Source organism: Chelonoidis abingdonii, chromosome 14, assembly GCF_003597395.2.
Source record: "Chelonoidis abingdonii isolate Lonesome George chromosome 14, CheloAbing_2.0, whole genome shotgun sequence".
In the NCBI taxonomy this organism is placed as follows: Eukaryota; Metazoa; Chordata; order Testudines; family Testudinidae; genus Chelonoidis; species Chelonoidis abingdonii.
In genome coordinates this window covers 33,864,678-33,881,751 of record NC_133782.1, presented here as the reverse complement: position 1 = coordinate 33,881,751, position 17,074 = coordinate 33,864,678, and the positions used below count along the sequence as shown (strand labels likewise).

Below are 17,074 nucleotides of genomic sequence, written 5' to 3'. Positions count from 1 at the left end.
TGGATCAATTTCCTTGGGTTAAAATAGATATAACATGGACTGGGATAGAGACTGAACCAAAGCCTTCTGTAGTCCCAGGTTGTGCTTCTCTGAGCTTCATTGGGTTTAAAAAAGTATGGATTGGATGAATGGACTATAAGTTGGATAGAAAGCTGGCTAGATGGTCGGGCTCAATGGGTAGTGATCAACAGCTTGATGTCTAGTTGGCAGCCAGTATTATGGAAAGTGCCTCAAGGGTCAGTACTGGGGCCAATTTTATTCAACATCTTTATTAATGATCTGGATGATGGGATAGATTTCACCCTCAGCAAGTTCGTGGATGACACTAAGCTGGGGGAAGAGGTAGGTATGCTGGAGGATAGGGATAGGATCCAGAGTGACCTTGACAAATTGGAGGATTGGGTCAAAAGAAATCTGATGAGATTCAACAAGGACAAGTGCTGAGTCCTGCACTTAGGAAGGAAGAATGCCATGCAGCGCTACCGGCTGGGGACCAACTGGCTAAGCAGCCGTTCTGCAGAAAAGGACCTGGGGATTACAGTGGATAAGAAGCTGGATATGAGTCAGCAGAGTGCCCTTGTTGCCAAGAAGGCTAACAGCATATTGGGCTGCATTAGTAGGAGCATTGCCAGCAGATCGAGGGACTTGATTATTCCCCTCTATTCATCACTGGTGAGGCCACATCTGGAGTATTGAATCCAGTTTTGCATCCACTCCAGAAGGGATGTGGTCAAATTGGAGACAGTCCAGTGGAGGACAACAAAAATGATTAGAGGACTGGGGCACATGACTTATGAGGAGAGGCTGAGGGAACTGGACTTGTTTAGTCTGCAGAAGAGAAGAGTGGGGAGCAGCCTTCAATTTCTTGAAAGGGGGCTCCAAAGGGGATAGAGCTTGGCTCTTCTCAGTGGTGGCAGATGACAGAACAAGGAGCAATGGTCTCAAGTTGCAGTAGGGGAAGTCTAGTTTGGATATTAAGAAACACTATTTCACTAGGAGGGTGGTGAAGCACTGGAATGGATTAGCTAGGAATGTGGTGGAATCTCCATCCTTAAAGGTTTTTAAGGCCCAGCTTGACAAAGCCCTGGCTGGGATGATTTAGTTGGTGTTGGTCCTGCTTTGAGCAGAGAGTTGGACTAGATAACCTCCTGAGGACTCTTCCAACCCTAATCTTCTATGATTCTATGATCTAGTACAGTCCTTTAAACTCAAGGCAGCACTATGACATTCCTCACAGGTGTTTGAGCTGTTTTTAAAAACTTCCAATGATGCAGGTCCCACAATTTTATTCCTAATGTCCAGTCTACAGTGCCCTTGATGCACTTTAAGACCATTGCTTTTTGTCCTATCCTAAGAGATAAAGGAGAATAACTTTTCTCCCTGCTTTTCTAACAACCTTTTATGTGCTTGAAAACTTTTATCATTTTCCCTCTTAGTCTTCTGTTCTCCAGACTAAACAAACCTAGTTTTTTCAATCTTCCCTCATGGGTCATGATTTCTGGACCTTTAATCATTTTTGTTGCTCTTCTCTGGACTTTTTCCAATTTGTCCCCATCTTTCCTGAACAGGACACAATACTTCTGTTGAGGCCATATCAGCATGATATCGAGTGAAAGAATTGCTTCTCATATCTTGCTTACAACACTCCTGTTAATAGATCCCAGAATGGTGGTTGGGGTTGGTTGCTTGTTTCCTACGGTGTACTGTTGTACCTACCGTTTTTGTACAGTGCCAACTGCACATGCAAGAATGTACCTGGGGCAAAGGGGCACTGGGGGCAGCAGAGGGTGAGGAATGGGAAAGAGGCAGCTTTACTCTAGCATGGAGGCACTAGGGATAGCAGAGGAGGAAGGCTGGGAAACGGCGGGGGGAGCTATACAGTGTAGTGGGCTTCAGGAGAAGCAAAGGTCAGTGTGGCCAATGTTCTATGTAGCCTTCCTAATGATCTCTACATGGCAGCTGATCACAGGAAATGGCGAATAAAATAATTATTTTAACTGAAATCACAGGTTTAATATTCCTTAAAGTGATGAAAAGTCAATCAACTTGGAATTAAAATTTTAAGCTGCAGTGTGAGAAGATTCAGCTCTCTCCTTGTAGTCTAGCCAATATGCAGATTAGACGTGTTTCCCTTGAAGAGTTAAGCAATGGGATTTCATCCCTGTCGGCATGGGCAGTGCGTGAGATGCTCCTTGGGGCGGGCCAAGCTCCCAGCCCCATCCCTTCTGCCTGAGGCCTTGCCCCCCTCTGCCCCTTCCTCTGCTCCTTATGCCCCGCTACCCTGTCAGAGTCATGCGCCCCTCTCTTTTCCATGAAGCTGCTGGCCCCATTGCCCCAGCAGTGGGATGCCCCAACCCAGTACCCTCAGCCCTCCCAAGCACTAGGCAGTGTGGCCCCACTGCCCGGGGGGCAGCAGGACTAGGCAGCCCCAGAGCCCTCAAGTCCTGGACGAGGCTGTAAACCTAGCCCCAACCCCAGCCCTGGTACACTTCCCCAAAGGAGCAGGCTGCCAGAGATGGTGGGGGGCAAGGGGAAAGCGGCAAGCAGGAAGGGGCTTCAGGGTGAAGCACAGGCAGGGCCATGCTGGGTTGTCTGGGGAGGCTTAGCTTCCCCCATGCTATGATATGCACCACCCAGGCCTGACAACAATGTTTTTACTAAAAATCAATTTAAAAAAACAAAGAAACTCCTTTTTCAAAAATACAATTATTCAGGCCACAAATGTTCAACATTTGGCATTATGAACAACAAAGCTTTGGTGACACAAAGTTATTCATGCTGGGGATAAATTGGGTTTAGATCTTACTGCAAGGATAGTGGGCAACTTATGGTAGGAGAGAACTGGGAATGATTACTGTTTCCTAGTTGCTTTTGCATTCAGAAATAAGTGGATATTTGTATCCTTCTGTAAATGCTGGAAGAAGGCAAGAAGTGACAGTAGGTCAAAAACTTCATGTTGAAAAAGGACAGTGTTGGAGTCAAGTTGTAGAATATATTGCAATATAGATAACTGACATGGTTGTATTGACTGCACCCAAACTGGCTCATGATTGGGCTAGTGTGAATGTAGAACACTGTGGATGGAATCTGTGCTGTTCTTTGGTTCTCAAACTCTAACAGACCAGGTACAGACCTACAGTTCTGAACAGGGTGGGATTAATATAGGGTTTTAGGGGCTGCAACCCTGGGCCTCGGGCTAAGGGGGGACCCACAAAAATAAATCCATAATTATATACAATTCAGTGTCACCAGCCTGTCGATTGTGATCAACTGGTTAATCCTGGAGCCTCTGCCAGTCGATTGCCATCTATGGGCCACTACAAGTCCAGCAGCACAGCAGGGCTCAGGCTGACTGCCTGCAAAATGTGGCCCCACGCTGCTCCCGGAAGTGGCCAGCTGCTGGCACATCTCTGCAGCCCCTGGTGTGAGGGGAGAAAGTTCCGCGCACTTCCCCCATCCCAGCACCGTCCCTGCAGCTCGAATTGGCCATGAACCGCCCCCGGTCAGAATCCTGTCCTTCACCCAAACTCCCTAACATACCTCGTACCCCCTCCTGCACCCCAACTCCAACCCCCTGACCCAGGTTAGAATCCCCTCCTGCATCAAACTCCCTCCCACAGCCCACACCCTTCACCCTCTCCTACATCCCAACACTCTGCCCGAGCCTGGAGCCCCCTCCTGCACCCAAACTCCCTCCCAGAAAGAAAATAATATAACAGCAGTTCCAAGGCAAGAAGTAGGCTATTTAGAATTAACTTAACTATATTCTACATGTTTTAAGACAGAAATGCAACCACAGAACGGCTTCATGTTAATCTTGAGCGATTTCAAGAAAGTTCTGTCTGTCATCTACAGAGTCCTGACATCCCTGGTCAATCCCCTCATCTACAGCCTGAGATACAAAGAGGTCCAGGAAGCCCTGAGGAAACCTTGCAGGAAATTCATGTTTGGACCATTCTAACCTGTCAGTTTTCTTGGGTTAAAATAGATATAACATGGATTAGGGTAGGAAACTGAACCAAAGACTGCTGTAGTCCCAGCTCATGTTTCCCTGAGTTTCACTGGTATTTGAGTCATGTTTTTACAGGGTCAAAACTGTGGGAGAAAGTGAAGGTGAAGAGACCTCTTAAAACCTGTGACCCTAGGCTTTTTAGGACCTATATAAGATGCCACAGGTGGATACTACTGGGCTGGTGGGAGACTTAAACTTGTGGCTGCTGAAAGTTCAGAGAATGAGGGGAGATTGTGCTCAGTGAGAGGTTATAGGTAAAATGGACTCAGCTGGAACACTGGGCATCTATTCTGTGTAGAGTGAGAGATTTCTATATATACGCACACATCCCTGAAAAATCAGATGCCTCCATTCTAAAAATATCGGGTTACAATGTCAGCATGTAACTCCAATGTTAGAAAAATGAATAATTAACTTTATTTTCAAACAGTGTATTTCATCCCCAGGCTTCATACTAAGGAAGAGAAAAGCCAAAAGAAACCCTTTGGCCTGGGCCCCAGAACATAGGACACCAGCATGGGCCTCTTATTGGCTCATTTTCAGCAATAATTTACAGCCAGTTGTTTCCAGATACTTGGGATCCCAGTGGGATTTTTCAAAGCCTCTGGGCACCTGTCCTGCCGGATGGGGCCCTGGAGGAGAATCAGCAGGGGAACACGCACCTTCCCCAGGTTTGTGTGTTGTTCTGGGGCCTTGGCATTCAGATACATGGTGTGGGGCTCCGCAGGGCATGGCCAGTGGCACCTACAGCCCATTTACTGCAAACACTTGGGTGCCTGCAAGGTTTGCCAGCAGCCAAGATGGGACTGTGAATCCCAGAGGGCTGGAATAACTCAGTTTGCTCATAGCAGGAAATTAACTATCGAAAATCCCGGTCCAGTGCCCTGTCTGCTTCACCACATCCAATTGTATTTGACAATGGGACCGAAGGGTGTGAGATGCTGAATTCCTAATCACTGTTGTCAGACTTCCCATTATCTGTCCCTGACACAGGGTCTACACAGGTCTCTGTCCTCTCATCCCTGTGCTCTGTGCTTCGGCTTGTCCAAGAAAGGGTCCCAACGCCTCCTTCAGCTGGTTCTCCCATGTCTTTTTATTTGAGGTGCTTATTACAGAGTGGCAATTCCCACAACACCAATCCCAACACTGAACTTTCCCTGGATCTACCAGCCCCTGAGGCTTTCTGCAGCCGGCAGAGACAGAGATACAGTTCCTCTGTCTTCCCCCCGGCTAGCCTTTCCCCCAGTGAGTTCCCTGGGCTTATACCTCCTCCTAGCCCCCAGCCCAGCTGGCACCACTCAGCTCAGCTGATTCTTCTGAGCCTGCCCTTGTTAGAGCCTGCAGCTGAGCTCTTTCCTGAGTGTCTGGGCCCCTGCACTTAGCCGTTCTGCTGAGAAGCAGGGGAGGAGCTACCCCTTTGGCAGGACATCCAAGGGGTTTCTACCTCAGTCTTGCAACAGTCCCCTTCATATCAAGTGTGTGGAATAAATGTGCAAGGCTTGTCTACATGTACAAGTTGCACCACTTTAACTATATCTGCCTATCCTTGCCAGTGACAGGGCCACGTGCCCTTTGGCTGGAGAGCCGGGAGCCAAGCCAGCCCGGGGAAGAGAAGACTCCCTACCTGAGGGGAATCAGGCCTTTTCCAATAGAGAGCAGAAGGGGGATGGGGAAGAGGCAAAGTCAAGAGGATGAAGCGAAAGTTCAGAGAGTGAATGAGGGAAAACCCTGTGACTGGGGAATTGCTCCAGCTAGGAAGAGCTGGGAGTGGCCTGCTAAGGCGGGCTGAACTCAGACTGGATGGGGGGAGTTTGGGGTGTAGGTAACTGGTGGGAAGGTGTCATCTGCATTTTAGTTTTGAATGTTAAGTTAATAAATGAAACCTAAATTGGGAGCTGTTGCTATTGGACTGGAAAAAAACCATGTGGAATTTATTTGGGTAATGAAGAAGGGAAACTGAGGTGAGGGGCTGCATTCTGGGCTGCCCAGAGGCCTCCAGTGGGTGCCGTGAGGTGGCCACTCATCTAATCTGACTGGATGCAACTACACTGTTGTAAAGCTGCTTGTATCTGAATCATTCATTCTGAAGATGAAGAAGCTATCCCAGTTCAAGGAACCTCAATACTGGTTTGCTGTGTCTGTGCTAAAGGTTGTACTGGTAGAACGATTTCCAAAACAAAGTTACACCATTAACCAGAATAGTGACCCTGATGCAAAATCCATGTGGCGACCTCGCGTAAGTCCCAGTGAAACTACATCAGTACATTCATGGCTTTGAAAGGAACTCCAGGAAACCAAGGAACCTGTCTGTCTTCTGCATTAAAATGGCATGCTGAGAATTTAAGCTGATTTGCCAAGTCAAAAACAGCCGACTGACGGAAAGAGGCCTGACTGAATAATTCAGTTACCATACGTTGGGTGCATCTACACTGCAGCCAGGGATGTGAATGGAATCTCCTGTAGCCGCTCTAGCTGTACTCTAGCTCACTCACTAAATATAGAAACCACGGTACCAGCTTCAGCACTGGCTGCACAAGCAAGAATGTACCCAGGGCCAAGGGGCATTGGGGGCTGCAGAGATGGGAAAGGGGCAGTCGTACTGTATTATGGAGACTAGGGAGAGCAGAGGGTAAAGTTTGGTAAGAGTGTGGCCATGGTGTACAATGGGCATTAGGAGGAAGCCAGTTTTTTCTGTATCCTTCCTATTGATCTCTGTACGACTCCGTGAATGGTAAATAACCAGTATTAATGATTAAACTCCTGATTTCAGTTAAAAATATTCCTCAAATTATGTAGTCAATCAACTTGGAATTTGAAATTTAAGCCACTGTCTGAGAAGATTCTGGTCTGTCTCTGTATTCTAGCCACTTTCATATTAAACGTGCATCCTTCGAAGAATTAAGCAATGGAATTTCATCCTTGTCTGCAATATTTTTTCCATAGATTAATTTTTAAAAAAACCTCTTTTTCCAAAATACAGTTGTGTGAGCCACAAATATTTAACATTTGGGTATTATGAGCCACAAAGCTTTGGTGACACAAAATTATTCACACTGGTGGTAAATTGTATGAGACATTATGCATGATTAGGAAGCAAATTATGCTAGGAGAGGACTGGGAATAACAATCCTCTAGTTTTGTTTTTTTATTTGCATTCAGAAATAAGTGGATATTTGTGTTCTTCTGTAACTGCTGGAACACATGTTCTGGTGGTTATCATTCACTCCAATACACCACCAAAGGGCCTATAGTTCTGGTACAAGATTCTCTAATATGTGTTAATGAAGACTGATAATTTTCTGATGGAATGTTTTTACTATCAGAAAATGCCAAATTGTCAAGTTCAAAATGTTCCACGGGAAATTTCTACAAAATTTTGTCTAGGGGGAAGAATTGTGTAAAATACTATAAAATGAAATATAACATGAAAAGAAAACAGTAGCATTGAAAATAGAATATATGACATAAAAAGAAATAAAACATTAAATAAAATCTCAAAATAAAATTTAAAATTAAAAGTCAGAATTGGAATGAAAACAAAAATGTGAACTCATGGAATTTCCCATGAAATGAAAATTCTGGTCCTGAATAGCTCTAATAATGAGAAAAGCAGCACCACATTTCTTACAAATTTCATACAGAATTTATTCATCCCTAAGAGGGTAAATTTCCAGCTAAAATAATATTATGGGATAGTTCTGTGATCAGTAATACTGTTTCTACTCCTGGGAGCTATCCACAGGGATTTTCAAACTTTGTTATTTTTGGCATAAGACCCTGGCTGGGTCTCTGTATGTAGTGAGCCCTAATGTGGAATAAGGAAACCCAGTTAAAGAGAAGGACAGAAGCGTGTATGTAGGGCAGTGCCCACTTCTCTGTGCATATGCCATGAGTGTCAGGGGAGGAAACTGGATAAGAATGATTTTAGGTGTCAGTTCTGCTGTACTAACTTGTTTCCCCCTCACACAGTATCTGCCCCAAACCTTCCCGTTGAGCTCTGTTCTGGACCAACCCCTGGAACAATTTGGTCCATAGTGTTGGTGCCAGGAACCTGGACCTGATGGTCCTGCACTTGATCAGTGTGATCAGACTAGATCCTACCAGCACTGAGTGCTCCTGCCCCCAGGCAGCAAAGCATTTAAGAATATACTTCATTGTAAACTCCAGGGTATTCCCACTGAGGTCACTACAGTTCAACGCGTGTGAGTGGGTTGCTGGACTGGCATCTGGGGAGATCTGTTCATTATCCCTGTTACTGCCAAGACATTGAATCCAGTGGACTAAAACAAGGGATTCATCTTTCTAACACTGATGGAAGAGGGGAGAGATTGGCGCTTTCAGGGTCACTGATGATGAGTTATGCTGCACTGCATTTTAGTTATGCCAGTTACTTGTGATGGGTTTTTAAGTTATCTCAAGGGCACTGAGGGACAGATTGTTAAAGGTATTTAGGTGCCTACTGGGTTTTTCTAAAGCACCCAGGCTCCTCAAACTCATTGATTTCAAAGGGTGTTTGCATCTTTGATGGTTTTAAAAGTCCAACCCAGGGCTGGATTCACAAAGAATCTGTGATAATTGGCCTACGAACATACCCTCAGTGGGAACTCAACTGGGAGAAGTGAGGGAAAGTTCATAGAGTGTCACGGTGAACAAGAACAACAAATGGGGAAGGAAAAAAAATGCAAAGAAAAGACAAAAGACTGAATTAGTCCAAACAAAAATCCCTTTTGTTAGAACTCAAGGACTGTGTTACAGCCATGCAGGGCCAGCTTTAGGCCTATTCCACCAATTACCCCGAATTGGGCCCCGTGCCTAAGAGGGCCCCAGGCCCAGTGAGAATCCTTTCCCTGGATAGAGGTGTCTTTTTAATTTTTACTCACCCAGCAGTGCTCTGGGCCTTCTGTGGCACTTCGATGGCGGATTCTTCACTCGCTCTGGGTCTTCGACAGCACTTCGGCAGTGGGTCCTTTGCTTCCTCTGGGTCTTCGGCTGGTCCTTCAGTGTCGCCGAGGACCTGGAGCGAGTGAAGGACCCGTCGCTGAAGTGCCACCGAAGACTCGGAGCATTGTCCAGTGAGTACAAGCCCCACATGTTTTTTTACGTGTTGGTTTTTTTTAGTCATCCCTGCCGGGGGCCCGTCAAAACTGTTCAAATTGGGCCCCGCACTTTCTAAAGCTGGCTCTGGCTGCAGGGAACACATCACATCTCTCTATGTGAGACAGAGGCATGTATATCTATCATTCTCTATAGAGATAGAAAGATAGTAATGTACCTTTATTTGCTATTTTTCTCACTGTCTCTGATACTATGGGATAGTATTAAAATGGAAAAAAGTCAATGATGGTTATGAAGGAGATTAGAGAGATAAAACATAAGATAGGAAATTGTCAGTATGAAACTTTTAGAGTTCACTTAAATAGCTGAAAGCTAAGAAATAAAAATGGTGACACAAGATTACAAAGCGCCAGGTTTAATTTTTAAAGCAAATTTTACTTAACATTTTCTACTGATGCCCAAGCAAATTTCCGTATATGCAGAGTGCTTCCCTTCTATGGTGACAATGAATACACAATGTCAAGTAATACACAGACTGAAACAACGTTAATGTTAGCTTTTGCCTTTTGGCCCAGCTCCCCTGGCTGGAGCCCCGCAATCCCGCGGTCCCGCTCCAAATCCCGTGGCCCCACTCCCCCGGCCAGAGCCCCATAATCCCGCAACCCCTCTCTCCTGGCCAGAGTCCCACAACGCCGCGGTCCCGCTCCCCTGCCAGAGCCCCGCAACCCCACAGCCCAACTCCCCCAAGTCCTGCGGCCCCACTGCCCCGGGCAGAGCCCCGCGACCCAGCAGTCCCACTCCCCAGGCCGGAGCCCGGCAAGTCCCGCGACCCAGCGACCCCGTTGCCAGAGCCCTGCAGCCTCGCTCTCCTGGCTGGAGCCCCGCAACACTGCGGTCCCGCTCCCAAGGCCTGAGCTCCACAGCCCCGCTCTCCTGGCTGGAGCCCCGCAACACCCCGGTCCCGCTAACCCGGCCGATCGCGGCAAGTCCCGTGGCCCCGCTACAGCAGCAGAAGCCTATCAGCCCCGTTCCCCCAGCCGGAGCCCCGCATCCCCGTGGCCTACTCTCCCGGCCGGAGCCCTGCAACCCCACGGTCTTGCTCTCCCGGCCAGAGCCCCGAAACTCTGCGGTCCAGCACTCCCGGCCAAAGCCCACAACCCTGGGGTCCCGCTCCCCAGGCCGGAGCCCGCCAAGTCCCGCGGCCCTGCTCCTCCAGCCGGAGCCCCGCAACCCCACTCTCCTGACCGGAGCCACGCAACCCCGCAGCCCTGCTCTCCCGGCCCGAGCCCCGCAACCCCGCGGTCCGCTCTCCCAGCCGAGCGGGCCAAGTCCCGTGGCCCCGCTACCGCGGCTGGAGCCTGAAAACTCCTCAGTCCCGCTCCCCCAGCCAGAGCCCCGCAACCCCATGGTCCCGCTCCTTCAGCCAGAGCCCCGCAAACCCACAGCCCTGCTCTCCTGGCTGGAGCCCAGTAACCCTGCAGTCCCACTCCCCCAGCTGGAGTCCTGCAACCCCGTGGTCCCGCTCTCCCGGCCAGAGCCCCGCAAACCCTTGGTCCAGTTCCCCTGGCCGGAGCCCCAGAAACTCGCAACCCTGCTACCCCTGCTGGAGCCCAGCAACTCCGCGGCCCGCTCTCCTGGCAGGAGCCCTGCAACCCCGCGGTCCTGCTACCCAGGCCGGAGCCCCACAGCCCCGATCTCTAGGCTGGAGCCCCGCAGCCCTGCCACCCCAGCCAGAGCTCTGCAACCTCGCAGTCCCGCTCCCCAGGGAGGAGACCCACAACCCCGCAGCTCTGCTCTGCCGGCCGGAGCCCCATGGCCCTGCTACCCCGGCCAGAGCCCCGCAAACCCGCAGCCCCGCTACCCCAGCCAAAGCCCTGCATCCCTGCAGCCCTGCTCTCCCTGCCGGAGCCCTGGAACCGCGCCGCCCCAGCCAGAGCCCCACAACCCTGCAGTCCCGGTCCCCCAGCCGCGAGCAGCAAGTCCCGTGGCCCCACTACCACGGCCGGTGCCCTGCAATCCCTCAGTCCAACTCTCCTGGCTCCAGAGTGGGAAGTGCAGCTGCCCTTCTCCCACAGCAGGAGCCCCGCAACCAGGGGCACTCTAGACTTTTCACCGCCCCAATCACGGCAGCATGCCACGGGAGGCGCTCTGCCCGCAGCTCCACTGAAGCAGCCCCCATGGCATGCCACCCCAAGCACACGCTTGGCGTACTGGGGCCTGGAGACGCCCCTGCCCTCAAGTCCGCGGCCCTGCTACAACCACCGGAAAGCGGAAATCCAAAGTGCCACCAGGAGAGTACATACCCTACAAATTGGGCCCTGCACTGGCTAAAGTCGGCCCTGAGGCCACGCCTGGTAAACTAGAACAGCGTGATAGCACAAGTCAATGAACCAAAACTGGTGTGTGGGAAATGCAAGCTAGCTGAACTACAAGATAGTGAGGGGATGGGCTATTGCCCCATCATTCCCTTTGGGGTTCTCAGAAAAAGAATCTTTGGGAGGAAAGTTGGCCATCACCACGCTGGCTGACCAAAAGAGAAGAGAAGAGGAAGATGCAAACTTCACCAGCGTGGGCTAACACCCCAACCGTCTCCTGGCACCCTGGACATTCTTCCTAATGAGGAAGTGTGGAGTAAAGCTTCATTCCAATGCTACTGTAACTCTGTGTTCCTTGAGCAATGACCTGACCCGCCATAACCCACACACACTCACTCTGCCTTGGCAGTGTGCTCAGGTGCCAGGGCACAGGACAGCTCCAGGGCACAGATGCGACGTGGAGGAGGCGTATGAAATAACTAACTATTCATTGCAGCAAGGGGACTGGAGCTTCGGTCTCCCAACTTCTATGCGAGTTCCCCAACCAGTGAGTTGGAGCACAATTCTCAATCCATCTCTTTGGCCAAATGAATATCTAAGTATTTCACACACAGTTTCAACAGGAAAGAGTGAGAGAGGCCTGGGACAGGGACCATCTCTTTGTTCTTTGTTTGTACAGCACCAAGCATATTGGGGCCCTGGTCCATGTCTCGGGCTTCAAATGATAAAGACTTCGTAGTTCTGAAGCTTTTTCTTTTCTGTTCCATTCCCTGAGTGGCCAGAAATAATTTGACTCTATTAACATACTGTCTACCTCAAAAACCTAAACAAAACATACAATTGACTTTTCCTTTCCAGAAATTTAATATGCCCATTAGCAAAGTCTCAAGGGGAAATTCACCTGCAGGGTAAACAATGACTCAGGAGAGACATATATTTTCAGGTGAGAGATACAAGGCAAAGCAAACCAAGGGTATCAGCACAACTGCAGTGTCCAACCAGAAACATGCAGATCTCATTACTGCTCTTCACTGCACTGTGTACCCACACAGACCCTATACGCCTCCTCCAATGGTGTGCAGATAGTTGTACCTTGAGACAACTAAAACAGGTGAAGGGGGTGCAGATCAGAGGCAGGCGGCTGAACCAGTATCCTGCTCCCTGAAACGCCAAGTGAAAAGGTCAAGTTACAGATTCCAGCTTCTTCTATGCCAACTTTAAGGTAAACAAACCTTTCACGCTCATCTTTGTTAAAAATAGATCATTCGGGACAGGGAAGAATATGTCACCGCATCCATCACCTGTACAAAGACATCATTTCCTTTTAAATGATGACAAGTCTTTTCCTTGGGCCATGGACAGAATTAATGTGTTCATGTTGTATAGCGTTTTGGCGATGGAAAACACTCAATGATAGGAATGAGAACATTACTGAGAACTTTTCATCTTCAGTACTGAGCAATGTTACTGATACTTTATCACACAAACATTCTGGGTTAGTGCAGCTACGCATTCAATGGGGGTCATGGTCCATAAGTAAGTCTCCTAAGATCCATTTCAATATTAATAGTCAATAAAAATCTCCATCAAGAATTGAGTTATTATTATTATTATTTATTATTATTATAGTGTTCTGACTGTTACTGTTGTGGACTCCACTGACTTAAGGTCATGGATCACTGTGAGTCCTGGCTTGTATACAGCTCCAAGGAGGAAAGTAACCACAGCTCTGTCAGGAACTAAAAACTTGGGGGTGGGAGGTGATGAAGGCAAGTTACTGAGACTACACAACTCCAGAGACGTTTCACCCTCCCAGGGATGGTTTGCTTGTTTTGGTTCAGGCTGGCTTTTCTAGAGATTGGTGGCATGTCTACACTGCAAGAGATACATGACAGCTACACTACTGCCATGTAGACACTTACTCCAGCCACTGAATGGGTTTTCCTATCTCTGTAGTAAATCCTCCTCCCCGAGAGGCAATAGCTTGGTGTGATGTTATCTCATTCAAATATGACCATGTAGATCATTGTTGTTACCACTGTTATACTATTGCAACAAATCTTATACAAAGTGTGTCAAGAAAGGTGTCAATAGGGAAGTTATGATTTGCAGAATATGATTGTGTTATTTGTATGCGTGTATCATTTGTGTATGTGAAGTTATGTGTTTTGGCCTCTTTCCTGCTCCAACTTCTGGACTACGATGAACTTGTATTAATGGGAGCATTCTAACTTAGGAACTTATGACATTCCAATGATTCAGAAGCTACCAGAGACTTAACAAGCCATTCCATCAAAGTTACAAGCCTGATCCAAGAACTTTGTATTTATTGTATGCATTTAATTCCTAAAGGATACTAAAGGATTGGCAACAACGTGATTATTCGGTAAGATCTGAATTACATATTGACCTGGGTGTGACTGGCCCTTTGGGGTCAGAAGAACCCTTTTCTTTGATGAAATTGGTTTAAATAGCCCCTCCTCATTAAGTCTAGTGTGTGGCCTAGAATGCCTAAGGAGACTGTTTTTCTGACTTCTTATTAGCCAATGTGGTGAGACAGAAGTTTATTTTGTTGCTGGTTTGGTATATCTTATGGGAGAAGAACCACCAGTTTTGGGGTGTGTCTGCCCTATTTCTCAGCAGTTTGTCCTTCATTTGGTATTCTCAGTTGTGGCCCATGGAGAGACGGTGACACGCGATCAACAGAAGAATTGTATCCCCACCTAGTGGTGTCTACTGTGTGTGGGTGAGAGATCGACTTGACAATGTCGCAGAAGGTGTACAATTATCCTCTGACCTGAGCGATGTAGCTAAGTTGATCTAAGCGTTAAGTGTAGACCAGCCCTAGCAAACACAGAAATGAACAGGATCTCTGTCCAAGATGCGAGGACAAGGAAGGCTTGTCCCAGCTCGGGCCCATAAGACTGCTGGGTGATTCCTGGTGTGTTTGATGTTAGTTTTAAATCTGTTTGTTGTCTTTTAATGATCTTTTCCTCGGTAATCCTTTCACCTTGAAAATAAATTTGATGTGTGTTAATACGTAAGTGTTAACAATAATTGTTCCTAGCCCTTGGAGAGAAGGAAACACCATGATGCTGGGCATTAGGTAGATTGGCTTGCTGAGGACCTCCCTGAGCAAGGCCGGTGAGCTGTGCAGTCTTGAAATCCCCTGCCAGATGGGCCTGGGAGAAGAGTCCCTGCCTAAAGACAGATGATGGCTGGAGACCTGACTGGGAACTCCCAGAGTAGACCATGGAGGAGGAAAACATGTGCCGTTACCCTGAAATGGTGACAATAATTCCCCTAATTTTACACATTGTTCCATTTTTTTGCTAACAATGCCTAGTTTATTATTTGTTGTTTGATTATTAAGAGAGAAATTGACAACTCTCTAGAAGGTCTGGGGAAAATGATTCACACAGAGGACTGAGCGGCGGTAAAAATAAATCTTATCACACACATGCCATTATTATCAGTGGAATTATACAGTGACTGAAAATATCTGATTGCTTTCGCTCCTGGCACTGCCCTGTGGCTGGCTGTGTGGCTCAGTTTCCAAAAACAGTGGGATTCAGTAACAGAGAGTGAAGCCATGAGCTAGGGGACCGGTGTGTTGGATAAAATAGCATTAAAATAGATCAATCAGAGAGTGGGGAGAAGCAAGTTTGGGGAGCGAGCTCATTGGGTTGTTGATCCTGTGTGAGTTCATAATTCCCCTTTACTCAGAATGTGAAGTTAATCGCGTTGGCAGATAACACCAGCGGGGAGTGGAAGCAAACTCACAGCAGGATGGAGGAACTAGTCAATTGCAGACAGAAACAAAATGAGTTTCGGTTGGCGAGTGTCCCTGAGGGAAAGGAACCGAAACACCAAGGTGATTGTGATGCTGTCAAAGGAAATCATAAGGAGAGTGAAGTGTAAATTTAGTATCAGTTTGTGATGCAAGAGCTTAGTGATGTGTCTCTCTCCCTCTCTCTGTGGAGAGGTCCAGGATGAATGTCAAAAAAGGGAAAAAGAATAAAAGCAGGAAAGAGCTGGATCTTGTCCAATGGAGACTAACATAACCTTCTTTGATACCATGTTGATCACAGGCCCCGCTCTTGGCTGAGACCACTAGAGCCTCCTAACTGTTAGCTGAACCAATATTATGTTTGCAGTGCAAGAAGTCACAGTCCATTCTGGTGAGCCAGGGGACCACTTGTCGAAGTTACAAAAGACTAATACAAAATGGCTTTGCCAGTTTTGACATCAATATACACAACAGTGTGTGTGGTTTTCTGCCTGCATCAATCTCTTCACTGACCAGAAGGAGGTGAATATGGAATCTCAAAGATCTAAATAGGAAATTTGCCTCCAGAGTCTTGGTTCATCTATAACCCCACTGGATGAGGGGCCTTATGAAATATTTATGAAAGTAAATTGATACTAACACATGATAAAAATGTATCCACTCAGATTCCATTGTAAATGTTGGTTTCTTTCCCCTAGTTGGACGGCATGGCGAAGCCAGAGCAAGTGAATCAAACGGTTCTCACAGAATTCATCCTACGAGGATTTGGGAATCTCCCTGAGCTACAGACTCTTCTTTTCCTGCTGTTTCTCATCATCTACATCGCAACTGTGGCTGGGAACTTCCTGATCTTTGCTCTAGTTGTGGCTGATCAGCACCTTCACACCCCCATGTACTTCTTCCTGGGGAACTTGTCCTGCTTGGAGACTTGCTGCTCCTCCACCATCCTGCCCAGGATGCTGGCTGGTCTCCTGACTGGGGACAGGACTATTTCATTTGTTGGCTGCATCACACAATGTTATTTCTTTTGTTCTATAGTTGGTACAGAATGCCTTCTCCTGTTGGTGATGTCTTACGATCGGTATTTAGCGATTTGCAATCCACTGCACTATGCAGCCCGTATGAGTGGCAGGGCCTGCCTCCAGCTTGCAGGTGGTTCTTGGATAGGTGGCATCATAGGTAGTGGCATATCAGCATTGTCAATATCTCAGTTAACATTCTGTGGCCCCAGCGTTATTGACCATTTCTTTTGTGATCTCATCCCCCTTCTAAAACTTTCCTGCAATGATCCACAACTGATGGAAACGTTGGCTGTCACACTTATGTTGCTTTTCTCACTGGTCCCATTCCTACTTATCTTGATGTCCTACATCTATATCATTGCCACCATCCTAAGAATCCCGTCCACCACTGGGAGGCAAAAGGCCTTTTCCACCTGCTCCTCCCACCTCTTTGTGGTGAGCATTTATTATGCAACTCTGCTGACCGTCTATATGTTCCCAACCACCAACTTCCTGAGCGACTTCAAGAAAGTTCTCTCTGTTGCCTACACCGTCCTGACTCCCCTGGTCAATCCCCTCGTCTACAGCCTGAGAAACAAAGAGGTCCAGGAGGGCCTGAAGAAAGCTTGCAGGAAATGCAAGTTTGGATCATGCTAACCAGTGAATTTTCTTAGGTTAAAATAGATATAACATGGGCTGGGGGACGGCCTGAACTGAAGCCTGCTGTAGTCCCCAGTCGTGTTTCCCTGAGCTTCCCTGGGCTTCATGTCCTGCTCTCACACAGTGTCTCTCAACCTTTCTAGACTACTGTACCCCTTTCAGGAGTCTGATTTGTCTTGTATATCTCCAAATTTCACCTCATTTATAAACTTTCAAAGCCATATAATTATGAAATAAATGA

The 17,074-nt window shown here is 47.6% G+C and overlaps 1 protein-coding gene across 1 annotated transcript; it reads left to right on the top strand.

Moving 5' to 3' along the window:
* The first annotated feature begins 15,879 nt into the window (after positions 1–15,879).
* Positions 15,880–16,830, top strand: LOC116836514 (olfactory receptor 10A7-like). The gene has a single exon (XM_032800159.1). The coding sequence runs from the start codon at positions 15,880–15,882 to the stop codon at positions 16,828–16,830; it is 951 nt and encodes a 316-aa protein (XP_032656050.1).
* The last annotated feature ends 244 nt before the right edge of the window (positions 16,831–17,074 follow it).